The sequence below is a fragment of the Sander lucioperca genome, chromosome 21, assembly GCF_008315115.2.
Source record: "Sander lucioperca isolate FBNREF2018 chromosome 21, SLUC_FBN_1.2, whole genome shotgun sequence".
NCBI classification, from domain to species: domain Eukaryota; kingdom Metazoa; phylum Chordata; class Actinopteri; order Perciformes; family Percidae; genus Sander; species Sander lucioperca.
Window position 1 is genome coordinate 11730950 of NC_050193.1, and position 15359 is coordinate 11746308.

Here is a 15359-nt window from a genome sequence, read left to right on the forward strand (position 1 = left end):
ATAAATAAACACATAAGGCATAGTAAAAGGCAGCGTGACTTCCTGTCAGTTACCAGAATTTCATTTCTCCCTATGAGTCCATGTAGAGCTGATGATGTCGCCAAAACTGTCCAATAAACCTGCCGGTCCATGTAACCTCATGCTCATACTTGCTTCATGTACGGTATAAAAAGCCGGTATTCTAAAAGCACTCTAAAATATACATGTGTGAATATCTTAGCATAACATGTAGTGTACATCTTCTGATACATAAATATGTTTAAACTTAAAACCTGCATTAAAATAAAGGCTAGTAGCATTCATGTAGCTTTTGTTTACCCGTTTTCACCACTGTGTCACAGTGTAGATCAACGTCACAGGAGAGCCAAACCTTGATCTGTGTGTTTGCCATGCAAGTTGTCAGTTCCTGTGTAGTGCCACTGGCCAGCCATCCTCAAGAAAGTACCAGATAGAGGAGTGTAACAGTAATAATTATTGGCCCCATCATAGCTACGTATCATGTGCCACAGCAGAAGCCTTCAGCCACCAACAAGCTGTACTAAAGTTAATTTCTAAGGGTTAATTAGCTATTGTGTTTCTGTTCATGCTGTGCGTTTTTATCAGTATAAGATAGGGCACAACATACATACATCTCAAGGCGCACATTTACATAGCGCAATAGAAGATAACATTATTATAAAGCAGTGTCACGGCAGTAATTTCATAACCGATTAATTTGCCTTTTCACATTCGCTTAATTACGCCCAGCGCTTTGTGTTGGAGAGTCATAAATTGCGGTATGATCAGGGGGGAATTTATGCCAGTGTGCCGCTTGTCATCGTCACCGCCTCTACTACATGTCTTATGAGCACAGCTTAAATGGCTGCAGCAATGGCGATGATAAACCACTTTTTAAAGAGCAACAAGGGTAACGGCTAGATTTTGCAGTTGTGGAGTGTTACACTATATATTGTGCATATGAGCTTTTTGTCATCAAATGTCTTTTCAGGACACAGTGTAATGTGGCCACACAGATGTTAAAGAGTTAAGTTAGTCTAGTGCTTCTGAATGATGAACAATCTATTTTCTCTTTTTACGAAACATGAAGGTTAGTGGGTCAGAAATGTGTGTTTATATTACGTTAAGCGATGTTAGAAGTTGTAAATTAAAGGGTGTTATTCTGGAGCTGGCTTTTAAGGCAGCTGTGATATATTGGTTATGGCATTGAGAAGTTAGGTTGCACAGGGCAAATCTGTGGTTATACAAAAACTGTCTGAAAAAACTGTCTGAAAAAGGTCAAAAAGATATTCCTACTTAGAAATTGCTATGTTTGAATAAAACCGAATATTTAATCTACCAGGTATCTTGTATAATACAATGTGTGTGATAATTGCAGCCTCTTGCAGTTTCTGTATGAAGGAAATATTGCAGTCTCAATCATTCTTCAGTGAATTGTGTTTGCCCAGCGGTTGCTGCCCAGGTCAGGAGGACAGGACGTTCAACTCTCTTTCACCCATCACTTCCTCTAAATCATAACAGACAGTGGAATCTGGTCGGCCTGCAGCTGTTGGCACAAAAGGCCAGGGGTAGGGGAGTGATGAGTCCAGGGAAGCTCTCTCTGTCTGTCTTCCACCTGTCTTCTGAGAGCAGCGGGCATACAGGCAACCCTTCTCTAATCTGTCATCCGGCTCTCATGGTGATGTTTCTGCATGTTGAGAATAGTTCTGGCTAGAAGCACCTTAAAGACGAGAGTGATTGTCGCTGATATGAGTAACTGGTGATGATGACTTACAGTATATTATACAGCTCAGGTGTACCGTGTGCGAGTATGTTGCACCATTCAGAAATCTAGTTACCATTTGATAAATGTTCTGAACTATATAACCTTATGCTCTTCACACGGTGCTGTCAGACGTCTGTGTTGAATGTGATGCAGCGAGGTAGGGGTTTCCCTCTTAACTACAGTGTCATATTTATTCACTTCTAATTAAGCCCTTAAATCTTCTCTCTTGTGTGGCTCACTGCTCACATTTTAAAGCCCACAGGAGGAAAGAGATGGAGAACCCTAAAGACACGCCTCCCTTCCTCGCTCATGATTCGTTGATACTCTTTCTGCTGCCTCCTCTTTAATAGACATCTGAAAAGGATCTAGTAATTCCCATGTTTCCCTTTTGCTTCAGTTAGAGTAGTTTACTATGACACTTTGGCAGCAACACCAGATATACAATACACTTTAAATACAGTGGCTACAGAGAAGGCATGTATCATAGAGAATTTGTCAAACTTGAATACACTTGGATGAAAGGGCCTTTTTAACAATAAAAAAAAAAAAAAAAAAAATGTAAGATAATTTTTTGGGGCATTTTCCGCCTTTATTTTTGACAGGACAGCTGAAGACATGAAAGGGGAGAGAGAGGGGGGGATGACATGCAGCATGCTCTACCAACTGAGCTATCTGGGCGACCAGAAATTATCACTTTTTATGTTTATGTATGGGTTTTCATTTAGTGTGGTTAACCAAATCTGCATCCTCCAGATTCCTTCATTTTTTTTTCTTTGTTGAACTTTATTCTGTCGCACCCATTATACAGAATTTGTGACTGTGCTGCCATGTCTATGAAATGATAGACTGTTGGTTTTTAGAAGCCAGCCAACCTGCCTGTTTGAATAGAGGCATGCATCCTACTGACACATCAACCCAGTTTAGAGAATGTTCTTTGGCTAGTGTGTAAAAGCTTCATTCAGGCCATAACTTGGCTGATTAAAAGCTCAGCCACAGAAAGCTTATTATCACTAACAAACTGAACTTTTGCATGCATATCTGTGTATACTCTCCCTGAGAGCAAGGCGACCTACTTCGATGAATGGAAAGCAGAGACAGCATGGTACTATTATTAAACCTGTAAGTAGACTTGCACAGATAGTATTGGAATCGGCAGTGATCCATCTCCCAAGCACTTTTACTCAGGTCCACATTTGAAGCTGTGCCAGTATCAGTTGTTAAATGGCATGGTCTCTGCACAATATTTAATGTTCTCAGCAAGAAGAAAATGCCTCTTCACTTGAAAATGTTGAAATGCTTAACGAAGTTCATATGAACAGCACCTTTTGTTTAGACAAATCCCTGGCTAAGCAGTAGCACGGTCTTCTTTTGTGAAATTGTTGCTGTGATTGTTTTACAGCATGCACGGAATCTGACTGAACGGAGTATAAATCAGAGGTTCTCAATAATTTTTCAACCAAGGACCCCTTATAAAATAGAGAATATACCTGGAGACCCCCTAAAATTAAATTATTTTTTGTGAACTATAAAGCCTTCTCTAAGAAAATAAATACACATTTTTACAATGAATCTGAAAACTTTTCACAGAGTGCCAAGGACCCCACTTCTCTGCTTTTAAGATATACTTGCATTGGCTGGTCTACCTATGAAAGTATACAGTGGGTCCTGAACAGTTGCTATCTATGGCCCTCCACTTACAAAGCTCACACACAGAAGAATCCTTTATCTTCAAGGTCATGCGGCCTGTTTTTCTTCTTATAAGGGCCCTCTCCTTTTTTCCACCTACCTTCAACTCTCTTTCTTCCCAGACAACCTCCCCCCAACCTCTAGGTCTTAAACAGTCAAGCAAGCATGCTATCATTTTTCCTCTCAGAAAATTAAGACCCTTTTTTAAAGTGGAAAATGGGATGCCTTCCTCTGCGTGAAGAGCACACAGCCCCAAGGCCACGGTTTGATGTGCATCTTTGATAAACTGGGAATTCTCCTGTGCACTCGCACAGCCTAGCACTGTGTTTTTGCAAATAGGCTGTTAGAGCAAGTGACTCAGATCTCTTATTACTCTATTTCATTTTTTCCTGCAAAGCAATGCCTTGTGAGACTTGTGCTTAATAAGCCACACCTTGTTGATGTCAGAGGTATTTACTTGTTTGTTTTTGTCTCCTGATCCCCTTCCTAACCAGATTCAGTCTGTGATTTTCATCATGATATTGCATAATTGCAGTAGACCATTTTGCTTGAACATAATTGCAATTATTAGAACATTTTGCCTGAATGTATCAGTCACTTTGATGAAGTGGGCAGAACTGAAGTAATTGTCTTGAGAAGAAGAACCCAGCGCAGTGTGGCATACTATACCCAAATGTGTTCGTAATTGTAAGCGGATTTAGACCAGAGCTTGTTTCCGGCAGTGAGACTCGAGTTCACAGTGGAGCATGCAAGGGGGTGGAGACTGTTTTACACACACACACACACACGCACACGCACACACACGCACGCACACACACACACACACACACACACACACACACACACACATATACACATACATACACACATCATTCTCTTCATCACTTAACCTCCCTGCTCTTCCTCCTTCTCTTCCCTCTGTATGTCTGCTCTCTCTTTCGCTCTCCCTCCTCTGATTGGCCGACAGAGCAGCCAGCCAGCTTTCCCTTTCTCCCAGCTTCCAGAAGAATTTACGTCACACATCAGAGAGTCCCAACTGTATAACGATCGCCTTCATAACCATTATTATATATTGTGGCACATCCACAAAGTCCTCTGTTTTTAAGAGGAAATCACCTTTTAAAATCAGCGGGGACAATTGCCTGGGAATTATCTGCCGTCTCTAATTGTGTAATAATGATGAGAGGATAATAGTAGATCACAGTGAATGAAGGAGAAAGTGAGAGGAGAACACGGGAAGGTGGGGAGGGATGAAGCACAAGATAGGAGGAGAGGAAATGGAGCATATGTAGAGAAATCCGATGAGAGGCGAGCTCCAGCTCTCGAGCTTCCCCCCTGATTCCTGAGCTGCAGGGAGAGGGAGACACACAGACAGATGCGGGTCAAACTGGATCAGACCATGCAGACGGTGGTTGTAGCCTACAGAGGGTTTGCGGTACTGTGGGCAAAAATTACAGAGAAAACCCCCATCCCCCACACATGCATGACAGACACAAACATACGCACCATCCTGTCCTCTCCCCTCAGTGTGGGCCTCAGCATTACATAACTCTTTGTGTTTCTGTGTGTCCGGCTGGCCGCATGTGTGCGAGTTATTCATTGCTTCACTGCACACACTCGGGACAGCAGCCAATGGTGAAGCCCTGCTCTTTATAACTCATTACGGCCACACAAAGATTTTCTTTTTCTTTTGGTTGCTGCATGACATGTTTTTTTTTCTCCTTTCCCCCTCCTGTATTTCATTTCAAGAACTCAAATACCATTTTTGTCTGGGTGCACATTATGTCAGATCAGCTGATGTTTAGGTCTTACACACATTTTTTGCATCCTGTTTACATTCTAGTTTACCAGCTTATTCTATTATGTAATGAAATGTACTGAGACGATTATACAGTGTGCTTTGTGTCCCATAATGCATCTCACCCAGCAGCAGCTCTGTGACCCCGAGCTGATCATCCTGTTTGACTTAGTGGTGACCTCTAACCCTGCACGTCCGCATTCAGCTACAGTATATTAGCCTGCTGAAGACTTTACACTTAACAGCTTTGGCTTCTTTTCTTTGGCAATGTCTTGTTTACAGTCTGCACGTTTGAATGTGGAGCTTGTCTTTAAAGTAGCTATAGTCAATATTTTTAGAATAACAATTTATCAAATGATTATATATAATGTGAGAGGCATCGCTCATGGTGATGAACCCACAGAGAATTATTACGTGAATCTGTAGCTCCCTTCAGCTTTTCAGAGATTTTCAGCTTATTGTTAGTTGCACCTTTGCTGTTTCACTGTGTTCAATCTAACTGCTCTCATACCATTGTTTTCGGCCACAGCAGGCAGCTGCTTTCATTGAAAAAGGTAGTCACTAAAAACAGAGCTAAAAGAGAGACCTACATTTGCAAGGTGGCCAGAAACATGACTCCAAATCAGTGTGGGACCCAAGCACTTGGCTTCAGCAGCCGCACGAGCAGTTAATAACCAACAGCATTGGTAGAACACTGAGAGCTGATCATTTCAGAGGCCTCAACCTGCTACAAACCATAAATAGCTTATGTTGATGGGGCTGAGGTAATGTTTCCTTTTTAGGATTTTTTTTTTTAGCAGTGGGGGCAGTTCTGTCCGAACAGCATATATCGCTTCCTACATGTGTATGCCTGTAGACAGGTGAGTGGGTATTGATACGTATTTACTTTTAGGTTTTATTGTAGCCTACTTACAGTAACGAGCGTAGCAGTATCTTTCCCAGTCAGGTGCATGTGCTGCGTGTTGTAACTTTCTGTTCCTCTCTGGCAGGCCTGCTCTGCTTTTGCTCTCTGTGCGTCTTTGAACTGACTACTCAGACGGGCCCAATAACCTCTGAATAGTTGTACTTGTTGTTAAATTGCAATGTGAGCGGCAGCCAACGGGGGGTGCATTATGTCGGCAGGATCATTTAAAAGGCAACCGCGACTATTGTGCGTCTGCCCTATTTCTGATAGCGTGGCGGAAGAAATTTTGCCATGGCACACCGCCACAATAAAATCAACATAGAGGAACCACTGCTGAGAACTCTTTAAAGTACTGTCCTGATGGAGATAATAGCCCACAATAATGCAGCAGGCAGATATAAGTCCATTATCTGTTTTTTTTAGTCTGGATCAACGGAAGTACATTGCCAGGATAAGCCTGACAAGCCGGATATCTGGCGAAGAACCGGATGTTAGGCTTTGCCCCTTCCCTGCTGCTAACTGTGTGTCAAAATCCCTTCGCTACAGGAAACAACAAGAACATCCTCCGAGCTAGCAAGCTAACATTTTCGGCTGAAAATAGGTTTTGCTGAGAATTTGAATTGTGCAATAAGGTAGTCCTGCTTAGTTATTTCAGTGAATGATTGTAAAGAATTACAAAGAATATCTTTATCTTGCATTTACTTTGTGACTGGTTTAAAAAAAAAAAATGCAATCAACCCAGAGCGTTTTTTCCTCCTATTCTAGAATGCATCTGTGGTGTAGCCCTTACTCCACAGCGCTGTGGAGATAGGTCTGGCAGTCCTATCTGGTACTTGTCCTCCTCATCACTTCCAATCTGTGACTAGGCACCAAGGCAGACTGTAAGAGTTGTGTTTCTTGGCATCCCTAAGACTAAAGATTTATTACTGTTCTTTGGTTCTCCAAAGAGCAGCCATATTTTAGACTGACCACTGCCTAGCATCCAGCTTCAGCCAGCCAGGAGAGTCAGCTAATCTTGTGCATTTCTCCTCATTTGCCTTTCTGAATTTAACGTTATGGCCCCAATCCAAAAGTGACCATGGCTTTAAAAATAGGCAGTGGAGAAAATGCTTAGCCACAGCAGCTTTCCAGAAAAAAACTTGAGCTATACTGATGATTTTTTTTATATATGTGCTAGGTCAGCAACTAACAGTAATCTATTTTTTTGGGATGTTGTTTTTTTTTGCTTTTTAAAATATAATGAAAAATGAAAATATACAATTAGTTAAGTTTTTGTTATCAGTCAAGAATTGTTTTGGAGCTAGTGCGCTCAACTACTGCTCCTCCTCATCCCTGCATTTCTGCTTTCTTGTTACCTGTCCCCCACCACCCTCCCATCTTCACAGTGCCAGAATCTGCCAAGCTCGACCCCACCCCTCTTCCCCCCGTCAACCCCAGTGCCGTCCCATCTGTACCCCCTAGCAGTGGCAATGGCAAGCGCGCCCCCTCTGGATGTCAGCCGCAGACAGCACAGCAGCCCCAGATTCTGCTCCAGCAGCGCTACCCGCCAAGAGAGGTGCCCCCACGCTTCCGCCAGCAGGAGCACAAACAGCTGTTGAAGAGGGGCCAGCCTTTGCCCTCCGGGACTCTGCCTCTCACCACAACGGGACGTCCGGCCACTACTGAACCTGCAGCAGCAGTAGCCATACTATCTTCTCCCTCCTGCTCCTCTTCCTCCACAGCCAGCCTGCCTACAGGTCAGCCGAGACACTCTGTTGGCGAGTCACTATCTCTTACTCCATTTTTTATTTTTTTTTTGCAATCGGTTTTAAAGGGGAATGCAATTAATGCATATTGGAAAAGTGTTTTCTTTACATGTGGCAAAAGGGGTTGCTGTAAGAGAGTTGAAGGTTGTTGTGAATCACTTTCATTTGTTATGTGACATTACCTTTACTTAGAGTGGTGAGTGAAATTCAGTAGCAAATTGGGTAGTTTTAAGCTAGGAAAACTCTGTGCCCTTTTATTGTCATGTACGTTTTGTTAACTCACACTACAAACTTTACAACCCATCCTGACAGCTGTTAGGCTTTTATCAGCTACGCCCAATAGTAGTCGTGTTTTGCATATACTGTCATTGGCATTCTTGAATGACAGTGGCTTTATCTACTTTTTGTATGGCACTGTGATTGTTACAGCGTGGTGTACCTGTAGAGCAGTGCAAATGCACTTTCATCACAGGTGCTACTGTTTATTTTGACTCTGGCTGGGAATTAGAAATGGGGACAGAGGAATACAGGGGTAGATGATGGAAAGTAAACGTGTGTGTGTGTGTGTGTGTGTGTGTGTGTGTGTGTGTGTGTGTGTGTGTGTGTGTGTGTGTGAGATCCTTCCACAGTAAACCAGGTTCTTATGTAGTTCCAAGAGGTAAATGTCTATTCGTTATTAATAAAGTAACAGTGCTCTTTGAAGGTGATGATGTTTAGAATTCTTTTTAGGGCACTTGGCATGTTTCATTGTCTGGGAAGGAAGACAAATTTTTACCATGAGTATGTCTGAGCTTTGTCCAAACCCTCTGATGCTGTTTGAATGCTGCTCTATCTCCATGACGATGAGATGTTTACCCTGTCCTCCTTTCTTTCTCCTCCTCCTCCCTCTCATCATCATCCTCCCACTCTTCGTTGAGCATTGCTGACCAGCCCTACAGTATTTCTTGTTTTTGGAGGAGGAGCCATATGGATCAAGCTAGTTGGCTGGTCGCCTCAGTGGGCCTGACCTGGCACTGATAGAAAGACTGAGTGAGAAGGAAAGAAAGAAAGAAAGAAAGAAAGAAAGAAGGAGAGAGCGAGCATGGCAGAGGTCCAGTACTGTGGGCTGAAGTGACTCATGGCTTACGGTAAAAGCTGCTGCTTCTCTCCGCCCCTCTCTGGCAGGCCTGCTCTGCTCTGCTTTTGCTCTCTGTGCGTCTTTGAACTGACTGATTACATTAGGACAGACAGACAGGAGAACCTTACAGACTGAAAGACAGATAGGAGTCGAGTGGGAGGTTTTCGTATATATACCTCTACAGAGACTGCATGCTGAACTGGAGCACAGAGAAGTTTTGCACATGACGCTCCACTCTATCTCCCTTCTCTGATCTGTCTCTTTAACCATTTAATGTGTCAGTCGAAAAACCTCACAGCTTAGTTTCTGGTTTGTAAAATATTCAGCAATGTTATTCAACACGCAGACTGAGCACTCCAGGTAAACCCACCTCCATCCCTGTCCCTATAGCCTTGTCTGCTGGTGTCTGCATGGAACGATTGTCCCCCTCTCTGCTTTCATTTCTTGCAGATAGCTAACAGTAGACACACACTAGCTGCTTTCATTCCCTCCCCTCTCCCTCTTCTCCTCATCCGCTGACTCCACCTCGCCTCACCCCGTCTTCATTACCCAGTCACATGTCGACTCTCTTGAAAAGTAGGGCTGATAAACATAGTCTGTGTGTCCACATATATGCATGTGCGAGTCTGTAAACAAACATTTTCTTCCTCTGCCATCTTAGCTGTATGTGTCCCTGCTCTGCTCTGACACTTACAGTATTACTCTGCTGTAAAGGCAAGCAGCTGCAACTACTGGTGTGCTTTTAATGGTCAAGACAAGTGGAAGGTTCAAGACAAGTGTTCAGATTTCACATCAATATAAATAAATACTCTAAATGAATATAAAAGTTATGCTTATTGGGGGGTATTTAGTTAAATGACATAGGGAAATCCCTTTTTATATGCACTCAAATTAAGTGCATTTATTAGTCTTTGTGTGGCAACAATGCAGCAACCCTGGCCTTCTCTGCCTTAGTATGACTTAACTAATCAAATTAGCTTGTAGTCCTCTAATGTGTCGGCTATAGCATATAAGATTTCTAGCTACTCCTTTTGCGTTTGTCTAACACCCCCTAGTTAAAGCCCATAAAACAATGATCAAGGTTGTATGTACCTGCATTGTACTTGCTAAGCACAATAGAGGCCAACACCAACAAACAACATCTTAATGTAAAAAGGCATTGTCAAGTGAAAGAACAATGTAGCTAATGTGCTTATATCATGTCTAGTGGGGAACAGGGAGAGTGTATGCATGCTAGACTTGATGTGCTGTTAAAGTTTGCTGATGATGCTGTAAAAGAGCCATGGGAATCCCCTCAAAGAGGACTGGGACGTCTTGTGATGTGATTAAACATCAGCTCCCTGTTAACCACAAATGTTCAGCACTCGTTTGCTCTGTGCCCATGCTCCTCTCGCTCTCTCTGCCATGCTCGTTGTTCTCTGATGCACATGTGTTCACCTCCTCCACCTCTGTTAAACCACTACAGCTCACACATACCCTTGTTGGCCCCAGGGCAGCCAGGATTAGTCAGACTGCACATACTATATGTAAGTCTGTCAATCTTTCCATTATTATAGCCTTCTCCCAATGTTGCCTTTTGCTTAGCTAACAATCCATATCCCAGGGCCCTTTGCATGTAGGAGGCGTGAGAGACCAAGCTATTTTAAGACTGGCATGCTGGAGAAAGCCCTTGACCTGGTTTATCCTTTAGAGGAGGAGGAGAAAGAGGATACTTACAGGCAAATATGACGACCAGATGTCTTAGATGTGTACTTTTTAGAAGACATGTTTTGTCCCTCTGTTAGTCTTTTCCCTTGAGATAATAACATTGCATTAACAGCAAAGTAGCTACAAAGAAAGCATCCATATGAAACATAATTTATTGCATAGATTTCTGTGCAGTCCCTGTCATTAAGTTGCTGTTGTTTGTTCCTGGATTAATACAATTCAGCTAACAGCTAACAAACTATCTGTGCCAGTTCAGCATATTTCCAATAGTAGCAGACCGTAACAAAAGGCTGCCAAGTGTTGTTTGTGTTGGGCCTACAATAACTCCTGGTTTGGTCTACGGTTGGTGTTTTTTCAAAGATGTTTCACATTCGTGGTTGCACAACTTAATAATAATTTGATTATTCAGTACTCTCATTCAGTGCCTAAGATTGACAATCTTCAACAGATACAACATTTATGTTGCTCTAACATAACATGCATTATGTAAATTGTAATTAATTTTGGTTCATGTTGAAATGCAAACACATTTAGGACTGAAACTAATTAAATTTTTTAATATGGATCAATCTGCTTATCATTTTCTCGATTAAGTTTTCATTCAATCAATTGTTGATTCAATTGTTTTGTCAAATAAATGTCCTGAAGTTGTGAAAAATGGCCATTATATTTCCCAAAGCTCAAGGTGATGTATATAAATGCTTGTTTTGTCTGACAAAAGGAAAAAAAATCACGATATTCAGTTTACTATTATACATGACAAAGAAAAGCATCAAATCAGCACATCTGAGAAGCAAGAACTAGTGAAGACTATAGCTGCAAGCAGCAATGAGGGGGCCAAGCAGTACACTAGCAGGAATGGTGTTGCCATGGCATGAGCAAGCACTCACAGCAACTTTGATGGCAATTGGATAAAGAATGGCTGAGATATGAGCTCCTTTACTTTGACACCACTTTCTTTGCACGTCCTCACAGTCAGCTACCATGTCCCTGTACCAAGTTTGGACTTCATACATCAAAACGTAATTTCCTGTAACTCTAGCGCCCCCCTAGTGGTCGAAGGTCACCAAATTTATTTTGTGTCCTCAGAATGGGGTCCCAAGTCCATATACTAAGTTTGGTTTCTATACGTAAAAGCATTGCTGAGATATGAGCCTACTTCCTGTGATTATAGCGCCCCCCCCCCTAGTGGTCAAAAGACTCCAAATGTATTGTGCGTCCTCAGGATGGGGTCCCAAGTCCATGTACCAAGTTTGGTTTCGATATGTGAAAGCGTTGCTGAGATATGAGCCTACTTCCTGTGATTATAGCGCCCCCATAGTGGTCAAAAGTCACCAAATTTCTTGAGCCTCCTCCTAATTGGGTCATGAGTCCAAGTATTGAGATTGGTTTTGATACGTGAAAGCTTCCCCGAGATATGAGTTCACTTCCTGTTTAGCGACTTTGCTGTGGATTTTGATTGGCTGTGACGGGCAAACGCTTTAGAATATCAATAGCAATGGAATATAACTTTTGTGCGGCTTGGTCTGAAGATTATCTGTGCCAAGTTTCATGAAAATCTGAGAAATTTTGTGACCTGTGAAAACTTTTTTGTGTTTCTGATGAAATCCAATATGGCGGCTGGATCAATTACGTTGACGTCACAAATTGGCATGTGTCGGCCTTAGGACCTTAGGTAAGTTTTAATTCCAAACACATCAAACGTTATAGGCCAAAACGTAATTTTGCTAATTACAGCGCCCCCTATAGGTCTACGGTCACCAAATTTCTTGAGCCTCTTCCTAATTGGGCCCTGTACCTATGTGCTAAGATTGGTGTTGATACGTGAAAGACTTGCCGAGATATGAGTTCATTTCCTGTTTGGGGGCTTCGCCGTCAAATTCAATTGGCTGTGACAGGCAAACACTTTCGAATATCAATACGCAATGGAATAACTTTTGTGAGGCATGGTCTGAAGATCATCTGTGCCAAGTTTCGTGAAAATCGGACCAATTTTGTGACCTGTGAAATTTTTTGGCAGATATTGACATGATGGGGTGCGTTGAGTTCGGCGTCATCCAAGGATTCCAACTATATCTCGATGTTCAAAATCGGGCATACGGTTCAAAAGTTAATTGCATGGATGCATTGGTGGTGCTAGACTGCCTGTGGTGCAGACCTAAAACTTGGTGAAATGAATTATGGGACTGTCCCGAATCAATGTGCCAAATTTCACAACTTTTTACTGTACGGTTCTATGGGCTGCCATAGACTCCCATGGTAGAGGCAAAGAAAAGGTAGAATCACTAATGGTGCTTTGCTGCTTGGCCCCCAATTAGGCATTTTTTTCTAAAAAATGACGAGCAAAAACAATTAATTATCAATTCTTATAGCTGCCAACTAATTTCCGTCAGTCGAATAATCAATGATTTGTGCTGCACCTACACAGTTATGGGCTATTTTCAGTATACCAATAAAAAACAATTGGGGTGTTGCTATTGCGATTATTAAACACAGAGGTAGCACATTCCTGGATGTGCAGCATGTCCGTGTGTGTGTGTGTGTCTGTCTGTCAGAGAGAGCGTTCATGGCTGGCAGCATGCATTGTCAGCTCTGCACCATCCAGTCTCTCTGCCCCTTGGGGACTTCATTAAGCCAGGATCAGTCCAGCTGAGTCCCACACAGCCCTCCTAGATTACTTCCTCCTTCCATCTCTCAACATCCATCTCTGTCTTTGTATTTTTATTCCTCAATGATCCCTTATTACCCCCCACACACACACACACACACACACACACACACACACACCTTACTACACTTACTGTACATGCTGTTCATGCTTGTCAATTTGCTATGTAAAATGAAATAAGTTGGAAGGCTGAAGGAAAGCATGAAATGGTTTGCCTGCTGATCTGAGCATTTAGTATGTAGTGTATATTTTTCAGTTTGTCAGCGTATGCATCCACACAGTAGATGCAGTGTCGCACTGTGTGTATGTTAACACACAAAGGAGCAAGTGGCCATGCAGTAGCACGGCGTGAACTCAGCACGTGTTAGGTCCTCACAGTGGAGAGGCACAGGGGGCTGAACCTCAGCCATAAAGGGGCTCTGTTCTCTACTAAACATTGACTTATTGTTTTGTTGCGTGAGCGCTGGGATCATTTGTAAACAATACCAGCCTTGATCCAGGGGATTGCTGCGCTTTTTTCTTTTGCCGAGCTCCCAGCCCCGGTTATCCTCCAACCTCCATGCATTCTATTAAGTCTAACACGTCTTTCTCTGTTGTCTCTCTATGCAATCTCTTTCCCCCCTGCTGCTCCAGTGCCAAGTTTGGGACCAGACCCATATGAGCTTGCTCATTTCATGTACTTTGCCCCCATGAAGTGGCAATTTTCTGTTCAAAGTTTGGTGCTGCTGCTGCTTATATACACAGCATTCTTGGCTAGCAGTCATAAATTTAAACAAAAACCATGTGTGATCTGATGATATGCTTGTTCATACATAAACGTGCATGTGTGACAAAATTGTCATTCCAGCACCGGGGTGCAGCAGGCTTTTGTGAGGTTTTTCTTGCTTACGCTTGTCTGCCACTGCTATTCAAGAGGCTTTCCATTGTGGGTGGCAGTGCTAATTGCAGATGGAGTGGTCTTTGCTAAATATTTAGTGACAGTTTTGAAAGGTTGAAAGATGTAAGAGTGGGGGGAGGTTAGAAGAGTCCCCCTTTTGTTTTGTTTTACCTCATGCCTAGTGAGTACATAATGAAAGTCTCCAGGCTTTATCGTTCAGCTGTTAACCAAGCCCCCCTCCCATCCCGTGTGGATGAGCACTTTCCAACATTTAAGCTGCAGCAGCAGTGCATTACGGGCATGCAGTGTTGAGTTCTTATGCTTTGTGTTTATTATTGTGAGTGAGACATGCATGCTATTAAAGCAGCAATGGTGGAGTTACAGACAGTGGCTCAGAGCCTTTTTGACTGTAGTTCAGGACTGAGAAAATGGCGGTCCTGCACTTCTCAGTAGAGTGACGCTACAGAACGACAGCGCTATGTGTGTAAGAAACACAGTGCCCCCCCCCCCGCTCTCTCACTGCCTCCTCTCTCTCTCTCTCCTTGAGTTGCAAGCATTGAAGTAAGCTTGAAACCGGGGTGGGACACAAATGCTGTCACTTCCCTCGTGTAGTTGTCGAGTCTTTGCATACAAACTAAGCATGCATGTGAAGGCACATGTAAACAAACTGACACAGCACAAAGGACAGCAGAAATGAGGCAATGGGGTAGCAGCAGGTCGATCAGTGCAGCAGTTGTGATCTGCAACTGGGCTTAGTTTGTACCAACACGATCCATATGCAACTCCAGGGAGCTCACTCAACTCACTCCACGAGGATCTGCAAGAAATAAACCAAAAGCAGAACTTTGGGTTGTCAGAGGGGTTGTACAGGCAGATGGGAGGCTGACGTGTTGGTGAAGAGGCAGGCTGCTTAGGGCTAGTGCAGAGTATGTGTGCTTTATGTCAAGTAGAGGTCATGACTGAAATGGTTAGGAGGTCAGAGGTTAAGGATGACTCAGCTGGATGGCCCCTGTCATCGATGTGGTTCCCAATTATGACCGTTCTTCTTAGAGAGAAGACACACCAGCCCGATAATCGGGCGTCGGGCCGTCTGGC

At 43.0% G+C, this 15359-nt stretch overlaps 1 protein-coding gene and 1 long non-coding RNA gene across 8 annotated transcripts in view; both read left to right on the forward strand.

Moving 5' to 3' along the window:
- Window positions 1–15359, forward strand: part of tnrc6c1 (trinucleotide repeat containing adaptor 6C1) — a 45440-nt gene that overhangs the window by 10138 nt on the left and 19943 nt on the right. For 5 of the 7 annotated variants that reach the window (XM_031312334.2, XM_031312336.2, XM_031312335.2 and 2 more), the window contains exon 4: window positions 7536–7886. The exons of 1 other annotated variant lie outside the window; for it this stretch is intronic. In XM_031312334.2, coding sequence (XP_031168194.1) covers window positions 7536–7886 — 351 coding nt within the window. Of the gene's footprint in view, window positions 1–7535; window positions 9023–15359 lie in introns of those variants that run through there. One more of the 7 variants, XM_031312340.2, reaches the window with a different exon arrangement.
- On the forward strand, window positions 4284–6866 carry LOC118494080. The gene is made up of 2 exons (XR_004896146.1): window positions 4284–6010; window positions 6489–6866. It is a non-coding gene; the product is annotated as an uncharacterized LOC118494080 (long non-coding RNA).